The sequence below is a fragment of the Prinia subflava genome, chromosome 24 (assembly GCF_021018805.1).
Source record: "Prinia subflava isolate CZ2003 ecotype Zambia chromosome 24, Cam_Psub_1.2, whole genome shotgun sequence".
In the NCBI taxonomy this organism is placed as follows: domain Eukaryota; kingdom Metazoa; phylum Chordata; class Aves; order Passeriformes; family Cisticolidae; genus Prinia; species Prinia subflava.
Genome location: NC_086270.1, coordinates 633,315 through 651,098, shown reverse-complemented (window position 1 = coordinate 651,098; position 17,784 = coordinate 633,315). Strand labels below are relative to the sequence as shown.

The following is a 17,784-nucleotide window of genomic DNA, read 5'->3' as shown; positions in this document are numbered from 1 at the left end:
CTCTTCCCCTCTCAGGCTTCCCCCAGCCTCTGGGAAACTCCTCTGCTCCTCCTGCCCATCCCACTGCAGAACCCGCTGGCTCTGGGGCTGAGCCTCCCCAGGGACAGGGGACGGGGCTGTCCCCCCTCCCCACAGCCCTTCCCAAGTCTTGCCTTTATTTATTGGCCCCGGTGGACCCCCCTTCTCCCGGGGAGCCCCCCGGCCGTGCCGAAGCCAAGGCCAAGTGAAAGCTGCACTAGGACGTGCGTGAATGACGTATCTTTGGGTTTGTTTGTTGTCTTTGTTTTGGGTTTGTTGTTCTTTTTTTTTTTTTAATATAAATATTCTGGTTTTGTATTTTTGTATATTTTAATCTTTAAGAAAAGAAAAGGAAAAAAAAAGGAGAGAAAGGACATAATTTCTGCAACTTATTCTCAGGTATTCGAGCAATCTCAGGGATAAAATGCCTCTGTAGCCCAGTGCTGGACAGAGAGGAGGGTTTTTTTAACAGCACAAAGAAATTATGAAGTCTGTATTGGAAGCGTAGATCTACCTCACTGGATGTTTGCTAGGTGGGCTGACGTGTTGTTGAGCTTTTCAAATGTGTTTTTTGGTATGTTTGGGATTTGTTTTCTTTTTAACTGTGTTTTAATGGTCTCTTTCCCCATGCACTGATGGAAGCATTTGGGTCTGTGGATCCGTGTGTGGGGATAGAGGAGCCAGGCAGTGCCATGGGCAGGGAACAGGTCCTGTTGGCTCCGCAGCTCCTGAATTTCTCCCAGCCCTGTGGCTTTTGAGGACTGTCCTCTGTCTCTCCTGTTTCCTCTGCACCTGATGGGAACACTCCAGTGCCCCCCTGAGTCCTCCTGCTGCCCATGGGCTGCGATGTCACACAGGATGTCTCCCAGCAGGCTGGTGCTGTGTGGCTGGGGGTCAGGATGAGGGTCCCAGCCCCATCCAGGGGGACAGAGGAAGAGCAGGCAGTGACCAGGGAGCGTGGGGAGACAGGGCTGGAGACAGGGTAACCCTCAGCCCCTGCCCTTCCTCACCCTCGAGCTCAGGGCTGGCTGTCCATGACCTCCTGGGACGAGGGACCCGGTTCCAAGCCCGAGGGAGGTGCAACTGCTCCATCTTTGTCTCCTTCCTGGCTCCCCTCGAATGCTGACTCACCACAGCTGGGGGAAACTCTGCATCCCAGGTTTTGGGGCATGAACACTTCCCTTGCAGCCCAGGGGGTGGCTGGAGCCTTCCCAGGGAGGGCGTCTGGCTGTGGGCACATTTTCTGTGGGTTTTAGTAGCAATAGGTTTAGATGTGGGGCAGGGCTGGATCAGACAGGAGCACCAACTCCATCCCCAGGGATGGGGGACTCTGGGGGGACCCGCTGAGGCTGCTGTGACCCCCAGCACATGGGCATTGAGGGGATGGAGAGTGCCCCCAGCTGCTCCTGCCCTGCTCCAGTAGCTTAGGGTGAGGTGGTGGTCTCTTCTTGGGAGAGGGGGGAAGGACTTTTAGTTCTTGACTAGCAACGGGATCTGTACAAAACTGCTTCAGGAAAACAGCTTTAGTCTGACGGGGTAAATGCAATAGAGCCTTGGGGGGTGGCTCTTGGCCTCCCCCCGGCACCTCGGCTGTGCCAGGGAAACTGCTGCCCCCCTCACCCCTGTCTCTGCCCCCTCAATTCGTGTCTCTGCCCCCTCAATTCGTGTCTCTGCCCTCTATCCCTGTATCTGCCCCTTATCCCTGTATCTGCCCCCCTCATCCCTGTCTCTGCCCCCTCAATTCGTGTCTCTGCCCTCTATCCCTGTATCTGCCCCCCTCATCCCTGTCTCTGCCCCCTCAATTCGTGTCTCTGCCCTCTATCCCTGTATCTGCCCCCCTCATCCCTGTCTCTGCCCCCTTCAATTCCTGTCTGTCCTCAAGGATCGTGTAGGACCTTTCCCCCTGCTCCCACTTTATTGGTTTGGTGATTTCTCTGCTAGATGTCTAGTGTGTGTAAACACCTCTGTAAATCTTTCCACTTTCTCTCGGTATTCTCCTTGATTATTGTTTACAAAAATAAGAGGGAAAAAAATAATAAAAAAGGAAAAAAAATAGAAATATCCAAAGCATCTAATAGGTTATGGAGGAGGGAGATGGATCTGCTCTCCCACACAGAGCTGCCGGGTGGAAGCTCTGTAACCATCCCTGTCCTGGGCTGAAGCAAATAGGGAATCACTCAGGTTTCCCCAGGGTGCTGGGATCTAAGAAAACAGGGATTTTTATCTGTGCTGGGAAGCCACACTGGAGGAGATGGGATTGATTCGCATCTCCTTGTGTTGGCCATTGTGGTTCTTCCCTTACGATGACAATAATTAACTAAATTGCTGCATCATGGCCCACCCTGCCCACGGGCACTATGCATGAGGGGACAGCCGGGGAGGATGGGGCACGCTCAGGGTCCTGCTGTGACACAGCAGTGTTTGAATGTATGAGAAATAAAACAAAGATGTCCCTCACGAGGGGCTGTCTGCCCTGGGGCGAAAGCCTTGAGTCCCAAAAATGTCCAGGAGGAGACGGAAGAATGTAATCCATGTTTACTGCTAGCAACCAAAGCGTTTGTGTCAAACCCGTGAAGTTTTATGGCATGGGTGGGAGGGAGGGGATGGCTGGGGTGCTGTGTGTGCTGGGGGGCTCAGGGTGACCCCTGAGGGAGTCACTCACCCTTCCCTAAGACATTTCCTGCTGGAGGCCCTGCAGCGAGATCCTCAGTTCCTGCTGCTGCAGGGTTCCCCCTCTGTTCATTTTATGTTTGTTTTTGTACCAGCTATGTAAAATGTGGGTTTTTTTTCTTTTCTGGAAAAAAAAATTAATAAAGACCATGAGCAATGGCTGCTGGTGATGTTCTGTGTGTGGTTATTTTGTTTTTCTCCCCTGGGGTTGAGGAGCCCCGACGGGGGGTACCAGGACAGGGGGGTTGTGCTGGGAACCTGCAGCTCCCCAGAAGTGTCCCAGCCCTGTCACAGAAACACCGACTGGTTTGGCTGGAAGGGACATTAAAGCCCATCCCTGCCATGGCAGGGACACCTCCCACTGTCCCAGGCTGCTCCCAGCCCTGTCCAGCCTGGCCTTGGGCACTGCCAGGGATCCAGGGGCAGCCACAGCCGCTCTGGGCACCCACCCTCACAACGGGACAATCTCCTGCCAATCTATCCCTGCCCTCTTCTCCCTTTGGAGCCATTCCCTGTGTCCTGTCCCCCGCCATCTCCCCTCCCCTCAGAGCCCCCCATCCCCCCCTCCCCTCAGAGCCCCCCATCCCCCCCTCCCCTCAGCGCCCCCGCCCCGCCCCGCCGCGCGCGCGGCCCCGCCCCCCGCGCCGTCGCGGCCCCGTGGGCGCGCGGTGTGACGTAAGCGGAAGGGCACGTCACCCTCCGGCGGAGGCTGAGGCGGCGCCGCCGGGGCAGGTACCGGGGCAGGTACCGGGGGAGATACCGGCACCGGGAGGGACCGGGGCAGAGCCGGGGCTTACCGGGCACGGCGGGGGCGTTGCGGGCGGGGTGTGTCTCCTTCCGTCGTGTGTCTAGCTCCGTCGTGTCTCTCCCGCCGGCCGCCGCGTCCCTCCCCTCACGGAGCCGGCGGAGGCCTAAGGGACGCCCCGTCCCCACGGTGCGCGGCCGCCGGCAGCGGGGTCACCCGCGGGGTCTGGGTGTGCGTCCCGCTCTCGGCCGGCTCCGCTCGCTGCCGGGGGCGGGAGGGGGTCCCGGGGGCCGGGGCTGCGCCCGCCCGGCCCGGGGAGCGAGGCACGGCCGTCCCTGCTCCGCCCCGGGCTTGCAGCCCTCTGTGAAGGTCGTTCTTTAGGGTGACTGTGTAAAACCGCGGTCGATCGCCATTAGCTGACCACTAGCAGCCAGCGGTGGCGTTGGGTGTGCTCGGGCCGAGCTTTAGGAGCAGCCCGAGGTCCGGCGGTTCTTTGCCTTAATGTTCTGTGGCTTCAGCTGCGGGCAGGGATCCCTCCCTGAGGGAGGAAGCAGAGAAAGCCCACAGGGAGGATGATCTGTCGGTGTAACTCGATCTGCCCCTGGATGGCGGGATGAGGTCCAGGTGGTTGGGTCCGGGCAGTTTGTGCTGGTGGCACCCGAACCGTGGCTCTGGACAAACCAGTCCTGCAGGCTGGGGGACTCGGGGATGGTTTTCCCTGCAGCAGCCGGTGCAGAGCCCACTCTGATGACACAGCTGGAAAATTCCAGAGCCTGTTTCTGAGCTTCCCCACTGCCTACTTATCAAAGGACTTGCACAAACAATGTAAAGGGCTCCAGAGCAGCAAGTCAGAGCTGATTTTTCCCAGGTGGTTTGTTTGCTTTGGGTTCAAACAATCACCTTTAACCCTTTTATTTTCATTTTCCCTTTGAAAAAGGAAAGGAGCTGTCAGTAAAAAATGTCGTGGATCAGAGAGGGCGAGCTGACCATCATAGAGAGGTTCTGTGCCAACATTATTAAGGTAAGGGATGGATTTGGGTGGATTTTGTGGGGAAGAGCTGGCAGGTTCTTCAGGGTGGGACCGTCTCTGTGGCTGCAGTGCTCGGGAGAGGGAGCGTTGTTGCCAAGGGTGCATTTAGTGCTGGCACTGGATCTGCATCCCAGGGTGGGAGATTACTTAGGCTTAGCCTTGCAAATGAGCAAGGCTGCAGGCAGTGCTTGCCAAGAAGGATCTCTGCCCTTGCTGATGAAGGCAGGGCATGGGAAGGAGGGAGGGAAGAGAGAGCCTCATGCTGGGAGTTTAAGGAGTGAAACTGAGTATTGGAAAAAACCTCACCAGTTCCAGGAAAATCCTCTCCTTGCTGAGGCTTGGGACTGATGGTGCTGCCCTTGTGAGGCCCAGTGAGGTCAGGAAAGGAACAGTGCTCTTTGTGGGGGAAGTCGTACAACCTTTCTTTGTTTTCTCTGAAGTTAATTGTGTCTGTGAAAAGGCACTTGAGCTTTGAAATAAAAAATGCAGCACAGCCCCCTGTGTGCCCTCCTCCGTGGCTGCAGCTGTTGCAGCACGGGGCACTGAGCCCTGCAGCTCTGCTGTGAGAGCAATGGGGAGGGCAAAGCTGCTTTCCAGTGCAGTCAGCTGTGAGCACTGAGCTGTTCCTTTGGAGACCCTGCACTGGGGCTGGCACAGAGGGAAGGAGCACCTTGCTCATCCCAGCTGCAGTGCCCTGCTGGGACACAGCAGTGCCCTGCTGGGAGCACACAGGCTGCTGGGGCAGGGGCTGAGCTCTCTGGGGAGGACAGGCCTGCTCAGCTGCTGCTCTCCTGTGCTTCTCCCTGTTCCCCAGGCAGGTCCAATGCCCAAGCATGTTGCCTTCATCATGGATGGCAATCGACGCTACGCGCAGAAGTGTCACGTGGAGAGGCAGCAGGGACATTCCCAAGGCTTTGATAAGCTGGCACAGGTGGGGAGGATGTTTGGTGTCTTTGTGTGGTGGAGGTTTGAGCTGGGTTTGCTGCTGGACTGGTGTCCTGTGTTCCTTCCCTTCACTGGAGCCAGACCTGTGTTTGGAGCTGATGTTCATCTTCAGGATTCACAGCTTCAGCTCCTCCCTCTCTGTGTTATCTTGCAGAATCATTCTATTCAACTGCTTTTTCTTCTGTTTTGCACTCAATTAAAATGTCTACCCTACAGATCTCAAAGCTTTTATTTCTGTGAAACAGGTTGACTTTCTTTGGAAAGGTTTTGAAAGGTACAGTGTTATATAATTGATAAACCAGTGGTGCTTTTCCTGGCTGGATGAGTCCCCTGTGATGGAGTCATCCTGAGGCAGTGATGTTTTCCTCCTGTCCTTTAAAATGAATCTGAAATTCACATCTAGGGGTTTCATATTTTTGATATCATTTCTTTGATCCAGTCCTGGCCTCATGAGAAGCCACAAGAAGGTTTTACCTGGGGAAGTTGTGTCTTGCTGGCCTGATGGTTTTGTTTGTCTCCTTGCAGACGCTGCGGTGGTGCCTGAACCTGGGCATTCGGGAGGTGACAGTTTACGCCTTCAGCATCGAGAACTTCAAGCGCTCCCAGGAGGAGGTGGACGGGCTCATGGACCTGGCCAGGCAGAAGTTCAGCCGCCTGCTGGAGGAGCAGTAAGAGCCCCCTTGTGTGTGCCACAGGGTGGGACTGGGGCAGGACACGGGGAATTGCAGGGGTTGGAGGGGCTGTGCCTGCCTGCGTGGGCTGTAGAGCTCTGTGCAGGCACATCAGATTTGTGACAACTGTGCCATCCAAACCATGGGGACAAGGACAGAGTTCAGATAGACACAGCACAGTCAGAAACACTGAGTGCCAGATGTTTTCATAAATATCAAAGCTTTGTCTTAATTTTTGGTTTGTTGGAGGCGCCTAAAGCCTGTGGTTGTACTCTAGGTTTCCATAGGTAGGGATGCCTAATCTATGGTTATTTCCTGGTCCTTTGGTTGTGTCTGTACCTCAGGAACTGGTGTGGGGAGTGATCACTGTGCCTCTATGGAATGGTTTGGGATGATCAAATCTCAGCCAGTTTTGCAGCATTTGGTGGTTTTGCCTTTCCCCAGTTCCCAGTTTTGCTGAAGCTGTGGGTGGATGTTGGCACTTGTGCAGTAGAGACTGATGTGTTTTCTGTGGTCCCCGCTGTGGTTGGGTGCAGGGAGAACCTGAAGAAGCACGGGGTGTGCATCCGTGTGCTCGGGGACCTGCCCCTCCTGCCCCTGGACATCCAGGAGCTGATTGCCCAAGCTGTGCTGGCAACCAGGAACTACAACAAGTAAGTGACACTCGGTTTCAGGAGCTGATACCTCACGACTTCCTCCTCTCCCCGAGGGCTGGGACTTGTCACACATGCTACATCTCTTTTTCCTTCTTGGTCCTACAAGCACACACCACTGTCATCTGCTGGGCCTGCCCAGGATGAGCCTTCCACACCTTTTCCTCCTTGCAGGTGCTTTCTGAATGTCTGCTTTGCATACACCTCGAGGCACGAGATCAGCAATGCTGTCAGGGAGATGGCCTGGGGGGTGGAACAAGGACTGCTGGAACCCAGGTAACTCCTGGCTTTCTGTGTGAGGCTTTGGGATGAATCCTGCCTGTCTTGCCACTCTCACTGCATGAGAAACCTCTCAGAAGCCAAGTGGCTTTTAAATAGATCTCATTAAACCAGTGTGACTGGAACAAGTGACTTAAAGTTACTATGCAATGTTTGGCTTTTATTATTTCAGTTACCATGGTGATAGATACACAACCAAGACAGAAGAGAAACTAGGTCTATGTCTTAAGTTGGTTTAAATGTGAAGGCAGATTTCATGCCACAACAATTGGCTGCTTGGCTGACAGTCTTAGCTATGAGGTCAAACAACAGATGAATCATGAATGCTGCACTGTTCCTCCACCCTGAAGGAGAAGGAGTAGTTACACTCTGCTCCCTGCTCCAGATGGAAGCCCTCACAGTCTGCTTCCACCACTGTGTTATGTTTCAAAGAGCGTGGAGTGGGATGCTCTGGGGGCTGAAATAGCATTTGGAATAGCCTGTGGAGCAGACAGCAGTGTCTGTCAGAAGCAAGTTGATGGCTCTGTGTGGTTCAGCTCCACCACCCAGTGCTAATTTGCAGCCCTGAGTTTGCATAAACCCCCTTAATTCTGGTTTGTGGCACATCCATCAGGTCAGCAAAGGGGTCTGTGACCTGTGTCTGTCTTCTAGTGACGTGTCTGAGTCGCTGCTGGATAAATGTCTGTACACCAACAACTCCCCTGACCCAGACCTGCTGATCAGAACCTCTGGAGAGGTTCGCCTCAGCGACTTCTTGCTCTGGCAGGTAAAGTCTCTGTTTTTCCCTGGGATATTCCATCTTTACCTCAGAGATGCTGCTGTTCCACTGACTCCAGGTGCAAGCAGGTATGAGGGCTCTGAAACTCCTTCTGCTGGGGTTAGGTAACTCCCAGGATGGACTGAGTGCTGGGGCACCTCTGAGCAATCTCTTCTTGCAGATCTGTGGTTGCCTAAAATCATGAATTCTTTTGCTCCTCTCCTCACCTTTAGATAATTACTTGTTTGTAGGGAACGTTTGAGTGGGGCTGCTTCAGCTGAAGCTCACATTTTATTTTACATCTACAGTTTGGAGCCAAAACCCAATTGCCTTTAGGCAACCACATCAAATGTTCTCATTCCAAATTATTTAATTGTTGAGTTCTCAGAAGTCTGGCCTGAGCTGTGCTTCCCTACCAAGGCATCCCCTCTCCTCCCTCTGTTTTTGGGCACACCTATACCCTGTGTTGATGCTATGAAATAACTTTGCCTGCTCCTCTCGGTGGTAAAGAGTCCTGTTAAGTGTTGGATTGTTTTAGCAGTCATCACAGGAATGTATTTACCTGAAACCGTGAGGAACTTGGTGGCAAAAATAGGTTTTGACTTGAAGTCTTTCATCATCCAGCTCAGGGATATGTTCAGGACACCACAACTCTTGGCTTCATTAAGCAGTTTAAATTTCATGGGTGGGCAGTAAGGAATATCATGAGATGTCATTTGAAGAATGGCTTAAATGTCATGTCCTGAGCCTCAGTTCAACTGTTGTTCCCTTAGCCTTTGGTACTCCAGTGTTGCTATTTTAGTTTTTTTATAAGTCTGTGATGCTTAACTATTAAAAATACCTCTGGAGACCAACACAGCATTAGAAAGAATTCTGCTGATGCCTTTACAGGAGTGGATGACTGGTGTCCCAGCATTAAAAATTAATTAGAAGGACTCTACACTGTGCAATTTCAGACTCTCCTAGCTGGTTTTTGCCTCACTTTAAGTAGAATCTGATAACACAGCCTAGATAAAACCTTTATGGGGAAAGTGGCATAGTTTGCCCAACAGAGTTGCATGTTAATGACTTTTTCTCTTGCTCAGTGATTAAATTGTTGGTGATCTTGCTTTCTGCAGACATCCCATTCATGCCTGGTGTTTCAGTCAGTCTTGTGGCCAGAATATTCCTTTTGGAACTTGTGTGAAGCCATCCTTCAGTTCCAGATGAACTACAGTGCTTTACAGGTAAGGGAGCCCAGCCCCGTGTGTTACCTGCACAGCAGCTGGAGTCAGGTGAGAGGCTGAAAAGGGGCAGCAGTGATTGTTAGCTAAGGTCTTGTTTCAGTAGCAGCTCATGTGTTGCTTCTCCTGCACCCTGTGGCTTGTCACAACCTCTTGGTGTGTTGCCAGACTCCTCTACTTGCAGCAAAATATCCAGAGTCAGCTCTGTCTGTGTCACTCATTGCTGGTTCCAGCAGCTGAGCCTCTGTCCCAGTGAACGCTGCTCTGCCCCAGGGTGACACCTGCTGTGACACCAGGGTGACACCTGCCAGTTCAGCTCAGACACCTCACAGTGCTGGCAGCACGTGCTGCCTTCACACTGCAACAGGCAGGGAGTGCTCACATGCTCTTCCTCTAACTCCACCATTGTGTCCAGGGTGGTAACAAGTGGGTTTTGAGTTTCCTTTCTAGCAGCTGAAATGAGGCTGCCCGAGCTGTGAGTCTGTGGACAAGTGTGTTCCTTCTGGTGGGTCCAGAGGTACCTGCTGAAGGGAATGTTCCTATTGCTCGCTGACATTGTTCCTCTCCTTTCAGAGCTGTTGCTGTGAACCTCACTGACCTGGTTCTGATACAGCTGGCCAGTTCAGGAGTGAGACAGTAATTTGGCTATTTTTAAGCAAAACAAGTGTGGGAGCTGGAACTCCCGATGGAGAAATGTGGGGGCAGCACCTTGTGTCACAGAGGCAGCAGTGACTGGCAGAAGGGCCTCAGCTCTTAACCTCCATCATATTTTGCTCTGAATGTGTCTGCTCCTTAATTATTTGTGTCCTCTTTTTAAAGACAGGCATTACATTGCCTGTCCCTTTTCTACCTTCAGGGACCTTGCTCACCCCTTAGAGTTGTCAAAGAGATTATAGCCAGTTGTGGTTATGGCTGAATTTAATCAAGTGCAGCCAGTCTGGCAGCATCCAAACTCTCCATGTCCTTAACCTCTTTTGTTCCTATTTCTGGCCCAGCTCTGCCCTTTTCTTACCAGCAATTCATTGTATTAGTACAACTAATGGCAGTTCACCTTCTGCATGAAGAGGGAAGCAAAAAAGGCAGTAGTGTTTGTCATTGCCATGAGCTTGGCTTCTGTCTGGAACAGTAAGGTCACTGTTCTGACTTTGCTCCTGGTGCTGGTTTCTGACAGGCAACAAATGCAGCTTCTGTTCCCAGCTATTCTCATCTTTTCTTAGTTCTGGTTGGTGGCTGGATGTGTTCATGCCATGCTATTATCAAGGTTTCTCATTGTCCACATTTGTTCTCTGGTCACTTTTCTCCCCGCAAGAGCCACTTTGCAGTGTCTGAGGCTGCCCTTTCTTTTTGCCAGGGAATCCTCACAATTGTCCAAAGGGAGGACAGTGTGCATGTCTGGGGTTGAAAAGTTCTCCTGTAGCTGTTCCTCTCTGATTCCAATACCTGAGGGTTTTCCCCCAATCTGTCCTTTTATCTGTTCTAACTAGGAGTTAATGCTCCAGCAGAGTGGTGTTTTGGAGGGAAGGCCCACAAGGGCACCCCTGTATTTTCTGTAAGCAGTCAAGCAGGCTGCCTCAGGGTGGAGGAGACAGCCCCGGAGCCAGCCCTGGGGGAACCTGCAGCTCGAGGGCCCGGCAGAGCTGCCACAGTGAGCTGAGGGTCCTGGAAGGTGCTAACGCTCCTGCTTTCCACTCCAGAAGGCCAGAGACTCGTACCTGGAGGAGAGGAGGCGCCAGCAGATGGAGAGGGACCAGGCTTACGTGACCAAGAAGCTGCAGCAGGAGGGGTGCCCGTCCCATGGAGACGCGCGGCGCCGGCGGACGCTGCTGCAGAAATGCACGGCCCTGCGGGAGGAGAGGATCCAGGGCTTCCTGCAGGCCCTGGAGCACAAGAGAGCAGACTTCTTTGAGAGATTGTGTCCGGTGTCCGCATGACACAGGTGCTGGGCTCTGGGGAACAGTGTTCAGAGGGAGCAGCTGCTGCCCAGAGGGACTGGCTCAGCAGGGTCCTGCCGTGGGCATCCAGGGCTGCCCCAGGACCTCCCGTCCCCTGGCCCTGCCCGGGGCAGGGATGGCTGCTCTGAGCCCTGCCGGGCTGTGATGCTGCTGGGGAAGGTGGTGCTGTCCTGGGTCACCTCCCTGCACCCTGCTGGGTCTCTGCTGCTGGGTCCTTGCCAGACCAGGTGTTCCGGTGACAAGAAGTGAACTGCAGCGAGCCTCCTCCAGTTCTGTGATTCCTCCTGAACTAGCCCAGCCAAACCAGTTCAGTCCTGATTAATCAGTCTGGGCTCAGATTCTTTCCATGGCTTTGCAGTAGGGAGTCCATTTTTGAGATGTCCTCTGCTGTCCCATCAAGAGAGCCCTGCTTTCTGCAGGGAGAGGATTATTCCTGGTGTCAGGGACATTCCCCACTGCCGACTTGGTGAGAGCAGCTTGTCTTTTCCCTACCTGCCTCTGCTGGGTTGGATGTATCCACTCCTGATTTCCAGAGAGCTCAAGGAAGGTTTCCCAGCCTTGCTGTAAACAAAAAAAGCTGCTCCAAAGTTTCAGCAGGTCTGAGATCTCTCCTGAGCAGCGGATGTGGGGAAAAGCCAGGTGCAGAAGGTGCTGCTTGGACCACACTGACCTTGGGAAAGGCTCTGAGCAGGCAGGAAGAAAGGATTGGTTGGGAATGAACCTTCTCAGGAAGGAAAGGAAATCAGCTAAACACAGGTGATGGCTACCATATGCCAAACCCTCTGAGGGAATTGCAGGGAATGAGGGTGGGCTTAATTCAGGAATACAGTAGCCAAAACCAGCCTCTGACCCCAGCCAAGATGTTCCAGAAGGGCTGTTTGGCTGATATTACTGGGAGTGGCCAGAGCAGCTGTGGAGTATCACTTGTTCTCAGTTTTCCATTGGCAGGGAGATGGAGAAGCTGATTTCCAAGAGTGTTTCCGTCTCTGATTCCTCCTGGTTTCCGTCCCCATGATCAAAGAACTGAAAATGTCTTGGGTTTTGCTCCTGATGCACACACAGATGTGGCAGTACCAGCTGTTGCTGGGTTTGAAGTGTTTCTTTTTACCTCCAGGTGAAAACCACAAAATGCAGATTTAAAAGCCTTGTAAGTGCTGCATACTGAGCACTTGGCCTGTGATTGTGAAGAGGAGAACTGTGTAGTCAAACTGGGAATAAAGTATATTCATACCAAAGTTATTTAAAAAATAACCTGAATGTTTACAACTATGTAGAGCTGCTTATTTTAAGGTGTGATGAAGTTGGAATCCAGGTTTAATATAATATTTACTCTGTGACAGACTCCTCATGTGATTCCTGTTATCCTGGGAATGAGTTGAAGGTTGTTTTTTACAGTGTAGGGTGAGCAGTTTGCTGACACCCCAAAGCCTGCCCAGGTGAAGCTGTGTGCAGGTTCCACCTCTGTGTAAGTAGCAAAGAGAATTTGGATAAAAATGTGCTGAGATGATGAGAGCTGCTGGTCATAAACTTCTTTGGCTGTGTTTTATTTTCTCCATGTTTCAGGAAACTGTGGAAACAGTGTACTCTCCATGAGATGGAAACTCTCCAGTCTGCTTTGCCAGGCTGATGGGGAGATTCTCCTACTCAAAAAATGCATTTTTGCCTTAAGGGAACACAAACAAAAAAAAAGGTTTTCCATTGTGTTATGACTCTACAGGTGACGAAAGCCACAGTGGTGGCTTTCCACAAAGTACTGGTCCCGTTGCAGGTGAGGTAAGTGAAGGATCTGGTGTATAAAATGCTTGGATGGAAAGTTTTAATCCATTTTATAAAAGGTGTCACTGGAGTAGGGGAGGAGGAAGAGTCCTTTGAGCAGTGGCAAAAGGTTCCTGTTACCTGACTTTGTACATTTCACCTGCATCAGTTATTCCAGTAAATGAAATTTCCAGTTATTTCCCCCGTGAACCCTCCTTTGTTAGAGGGTGGGGATGAGTTACCCGGGCAAACTCGAGAGTTTCAGGAGGGCATCTTCCCAGGGAATCCCTGGGAATAGAGCCACAGGCTCCTGTCAGTGAGAACTGAACCTCCATCTTTAATTTTGATGGGAAAAATTAGCATGGCTGGGGAAAATGTGAAAAATGAGGTGTGGAAAAGCCTGAGTTTACCTGGGCAGGGAGGGGGGAAAGGCTGTTCCTTGGGGTGTTTTTCTGAATGCGGTTCAGCTAAGAAGTGGAGAGTTTGGGGCAGGGTGCAGTGTGGACGGGGATCTTTAGCTGATGGAGCAGATGGAACAGGTTTGAGAAATGTCCCCTCCTGGAAGGAGCCCAACTCCCCGGGTCGCTTGGCACAAGCAGCGGGCACCTGTGTGAATCGATTTAACGTCGTTTTATGGCTTTTTAACATTTTTCTCTCTTCTTCCAGCACTGCCACCTCCTCCTCAGGATGCAGCTCTCCGCATCTCCCGTGTTTTTACAGGAAAAAGGGCCCTCGGTGCTTCCCCCGGGAGCCGCTCCCGGGCGCGGGGGCCCCGCGGGGCCGGAGGTGCTGAACGAACAGCTCCGCTCACCTGCGCGCGGGGTGGGGTGTCCCCCTTTTATCCCGAGCCGCCTTCGCATCCCAATTTTTCCCTTTTTCCACCATTTTTGCACTGCCCCCCCCCCCCGCCCCCCGCGGGTTTCCCGCGCGCGCGCACGGAGGGGGGGGGGGGGTGAATGGCGCGCGCGCCGCCCCCTCGCGCGCCCCCCCATCCCCTCCCGCCCTCCCCGCCTTGGCCCCACCCCACGTGACCCCCGCGGGCCAATGGGCGCGCGGGGCGGCGGGGATCCGGCTGGAACCGGTTGGGCCGCGTCCGGCTCTATATAAAACTTTATAAACACCCGATTCCAATTAGAGGGGTCGGGAGCAGCGCAGCCCGCCGGGTGCAGCCCCGCACCGCTCCCCGCACCGCGCCCGCAGCCCCCCGCGCCCAGCGCGCCCGGCGCCCACACCCCCGCCTCCCTCCGCCCGCTCCCTCCGCCCCCTCACGCCGCGCAGCGCGCTCCGCTCTCCTCACACACATATACACACACACACGCTCACACACACACGGAGCCATGCCGAAGAGAAAGGTACGTGCAGCTGCCGCCCCCCGCGCCCGGTGTCCTCTCCCCCCTCACGGTGTCCTCCCCCCCCTCACGGAGCCGCCTGTGGGAGGGGGGGCGGGACTATGCGGCCCCCCCCGCTTTCGGGGCGGTAACGGAGGAGCGAGGCCTCGCCGGGGTGGGGGCGGCGCGGGGCCCGGTACCGGCGGAGCCCGGGGGGGCCGGGGGCGCGGGAGGGGCCGGCGGCCGCCGCCGGTCCGAACCGGTTGGTTTTGGCGGGAGGTCGGTGTGAGGGGAGGGGGGAGGGGAGCGCCGGTGTGGGGCGGGAAAGGGCGGGAAGCGGCGGCGGAGCTTTGCCGCCAAAACGGCGGGGGCGGGAGGGGGGCCCGCCCTGAGGGGGCAGCGGCGGCCCCGCGCAGACCCCGCGCACGGCCCGGGGAGGCCGCGGCGCCCGCCCCGCCTGCGCTGCCTCGGTGCGGGGCTGTGCCCCGGCATCCCCGCCCCGGCCCCGCGGGGAGGGGCCGGGACCCGCCGGGGCTGCGAGGGGGATGTGCCCCTTGGGATTTGGGGGTTAAAATAGCGGCTGGTGAGCGAGAATCCTGTCCATCACTTGTTCCTACAACCTGTGTCCATGTCCCCAGGCTGAAGGAGAGACCAAGGGCGATAAGGCCAAAGTTAAGGATGAGGTAAGAAGTTGAGTGTTTGGAGAAAGTTGGATCATCAAGTGTTTCCGTTGGAAGATGAGGTTTAACGTCACCACAATAATTGGGGAGTCGGGGCGAGGGTTGGTCTCAATTGATTCTGACTTTTCAAAGTCTTAACTGCTTTTTAACCATGAGAAATCTACTTCTAACCATGAAAAATCTACTCAACTATCATTAGCTATTAGTAATTATAATGGCATAGCCTCATGTGTCTTGAGAATACAGAAAAAGAGAACTATCACCTTAATTTCTAGAAACTAAAGAACTATAAACATAATTTCTGGGGATTTACTACTTTGGGAAGAGAGCAAGTTTGTGAGCTTTTGAGAGTCCATAATCCATGTCATTTCAATAGAACTGTTCTCCTTTTCCAACAGCCGCAGCGGAGATCAGCGAGGTTATCTGCTGTGAGTATCCTCTTGCTGGGCAGAGATGTCACAACACTGGGTGGTTTCACACATGACCACTGGGTGTGTAAATGCATCTCAGAGCTGGAGGTGAAAATTAAGTTCCTGCCCCATTGTGTGGTGCTGTGGGAGTGGTAAAATAATGGACAGCCCAAATAACGGCTGCACTTTCAAATGTTTTTATTTGCTTTTCTAAAACTAAGCTATTTGGCATGAGTGTTTAAAAAAAAAAAGTAGTTTGTTTCTCTGGAGCAGGATTTGTCACAAGGGCCTGGAGTGCCAGGACAAGGGGGAATGGCTTCCCACTGGAGGAGGACTGGGATATTGGGAGGGAATTCCTGGCTGGGAGAGTGGGGAGGCCCTGGATCCCTGGCAGTGCCCAAGGCCAGGCTGGACAGGGCTTGGGACCACCCTGGGGACAGTGGAAGGTGTCCCTGGTGTGGCAGGGGTGGGACGGGCTTTGAGGTCCTCCCAAGCCAAACCGTTCCAGAGTCTCTAACTCAGGTTTTCTCTCCCTTGCAGAAGCCTGCTCCTCCAAAGCCAGAGCCCAAACCTAAAAAAGCAGCTCCAAAGGTGAGTTGGGTCAGGGCTGTTTGGAAAGGTAAAAGGGTGATGAGATTTGGCATTGCCTGGTAATGATAACAACTAACAAACCTTTGATTAACAGCTGTGTAGTGAGGAAATGGAGCTGCATCATCACTGCATAAAGCTGAACTGAAAACTTGCACATTTTACAGAATTTGCATAAAAAATACCGAAGTGAAGCCTTCACGCTTGCTGTCTATCCCGTACAAACAGAGACTGGTGTGCTGTGTCCTTGTGGGGCCCTCAGGCTGCTGTGGCTCCTGTCTGCTGCTGGGGGCTGACAGCAAATGTTCTCTTGCATTTACAGAAGAGCGAGAAGGTGCCCAAGGGGAAGAAGGGAAAAGCTGATGCTGGCAAGGAGGGAAACAACCCTGCAGAAAATGGAGATGCCAAAACAGACCAGGTATCCCTGCTGTGCACCAGGATTGTTCCTTTCCCTCCCGGACCAGGACAGGTCTTGGCTTGTGGCAGGGACGAGCGCTGCTTACAACACTCCACGCAGATGGGGGTGGTGGTAAAGAGTTAAAGTTGTCTGTTTGCCAGGGGATGTTGCCACATGGAAGTTACTGTTCTTCTGTAAAGTTCACAAAGCAACTTCTAAGTTGTGTTTTGTGGTGCCACAGATGTTAAATATAATTTTATTAAAAATCAGAGCTGTGCAGCTCAGAGAGGATTTGTTCTGCTCAGGGTTTTGCTGTATAGAAAAATCAGTGTCCATGTTTTTCACGTGTTGACTTGTTCCCCTTTTCCTTTTCAGGCACAGAAAGCTGAAGGTGCTGGTGAAGCCAAGTAAAACGTGTGAATTTTTGATAACTGTGTACTTCTGGTGACTGTACAGTTTGAAATACTATTTTTTATCAAGTTTTATAACAATGCAGAATTTTGGTTTACTTTTTTTTAAGCTATGTTGTTAGCACACAGACCGCTTTGTTGTTGTGTTCTGGGGGGGTGGGGGGCAATGGGGACAAATGTCATTTAGTCTATTTCTCAAAACCTAAATTTTAATAAGAAAAGCTTTTGCCAGTCCCCAGTGTTTGGAAGAAGGGATTCCCCCGTGCTGCGTGTCAGGTGTGTCCAAGGGAACATCAGAGCTCCCGGGATGCTGTTGCTCACTCCACATCCCAGTGCCATCAGTTCTCCTCTGGGGTCTCCTTGTTTGCCCAGAGCCCTCACTCCAAAGCTCAGCAGAACTGACATTTGGGGATGTCCCACACTCAGTCCCCTGTCAGGTGCCCTGGATTTCTGGTGTCCAGTCTGGGATACGCTGGCTCAAACAGGAGCTGCACTTCCTCTTTTCTATTGTGGATCCTCAGATACAGAAACCTGCTTTTAACTTTCCTCTCAAAGTCAGGGTGGGTTTGTGCAGAGTTGTCAGACAACGCGCGGATGTTTCACATTGTCCACCCTCACTCTAAACTTTGCCCTCTACAAGTATGAGCTGAAGATTCTTACGGTTTTTAGCAACTTCTCCATTTCAGTAGTCCACAAAGGGAGGGGAGTTTGACAGTTGTTGTAAAATGTTGCAGATTGTAGCCCATGTCCTGCCTAAATTACCATGATTGTTCATGAAAAGTACCTTTAATAAAGCTGGATACGGTTTGGCTTGGACTGTTCTTAATGCTCTCTAATTTCTCTTGCCTTTAGTTCACTCCTTAGTGGTTTAAGGACGTTTGCTGTGTGCATGTCTGTGTTTGTGTTTTCATTCAGACAATTAATTGTTATTCACACCTGAAAAGCGAGATTTCCTTACCTAAAAGTGAGATTTCCTTGCCTAAAAGCTAGATTACTGCAGGATGTTTTTAAAGACTTGGCTTACTTGGAGGCTGAAAATGAAACATGTAAGTTAATCTACTGAGATAAATTATTTTCTAAAATGTAGCACTGTACAAAACTGGGAGGAATACAGTGATCTTGCTTCAGAGAAAAGTAAATTCTGGTGAGCTTTTCTTGGGAGGGAAACCAGAACTGGCTCCATAAAACTGATGATGTGTTACATTTCTGCACTTAAACTTGAATATTGTTGCTCCTGCTAATCGAATCCAGACCTGGCTGGGGCAGTGACTAA

The 17,784-nt window shown here is 52.6% G+C and overlaps 2 protein-coding genes across 2 annotated transcripts; both read left to right on the top strand.

Moving 5' to 3' along the window:
- The first annotated feature begins 3,344 nt into the window (after positions 1-3,344).
- On the top strand, positions 3,345-12,284 carry DHDDS (dehydrodolichyl diphosphate synthase subunit). Its single transcript, XM_063418812.1, has 9 exons — positions 3,345-3,420; positions 4,371-4,454; positions 5,278-5,394; positions 5,934-6,076; positions 6,616-6,732; positions 6,907-7,008; positions 7,663-7,777; positions 8,887-8,994; positions 10,686-12,284. Exons 2-9 carry the CDS (start codon positions 4,392-4,394, stop codon positions 10,920-10,922), a joined length of 1,002 nt encoding a protein of 333 aa, XP_063274882.1. The 5' UTR covers positions 3,345-3,420; positions 4,371-4,391; the 3' UTR covers positions 10,923-12,284.
- A 1,458-nt stretch (positions 12,285-13,742) lies between these two features.
- Positions 13,743-17,332, top strand: HMGN2 (high mobility group nucleosomal binding domain 2). Its single transcript, XM_063418824.1, has 6 exons — positions 13,743-14,050; positions 14,665-14,709; positions 15,105-15,134; positions 15,657-15,707; positions 16,027-16,122; positions 16,477-17,332. The coding sequence occupies exons 1-6, from the start codon at positions 14,036-14,038 to the stop codon at positions 16,510-16,512; spliced, it is 273 nt and encodes a 90-aa protein (XP_063274894.1). The 5' UTR covers positions 13,743-14,035; the 3' UTR covers positions 16,513-17,332.
- Positions 17,333-17,784: the final 452 nt, after the last annotated feature.

What these genes read in the sequence shown, in the direction of transcription:
- DHDDS (XM_063418812.1), top strand. Translation starts at nt 4,392, where the DNA reads ATGTCGTGGATCAGAGAGGGCGAGCTGACCATCATAGAGAGGTTCTGT. An exon ending in TCTGTGCCAACATTATTAAG is followed by an intron (nt 4,455 to 5,277) that starts GTAAGGGATGGA and finishes CCTGTTCCCCAG; the next exon opens with GCAGGTCCAATGCCCAAGCA. An exon ending in CAAGGACTGCTGGAACCCAG is followed by an intron (nt 7,009 to 7,662) that starts GTAACTCCTGGC and finishes TCTGTCTTCTAG; the next exon opens with TGACGTGTCTGAGTCGCTGC.
- HMGN2 (XM_063418824.1), top strand. An exon ending in GATCAGCGAGGTTATCTGCT is followed by an intron (nt 15,135 to 15,656) that starts GTGAGTATCCTC and finishes TCTCCCTTGCAG; the next exon opens with AAGCCTGCTCCTCCAAAGCC. An exon ending in CTAAAAAAGCAGCTCCAAAG is followed by an intron (nt 15,708 to 16,026) that starts GTGAGTTGGGTC and finishes TTGCATTTACAG; the next exon opens with AAGAGCGAGAAGGTGCCCAA.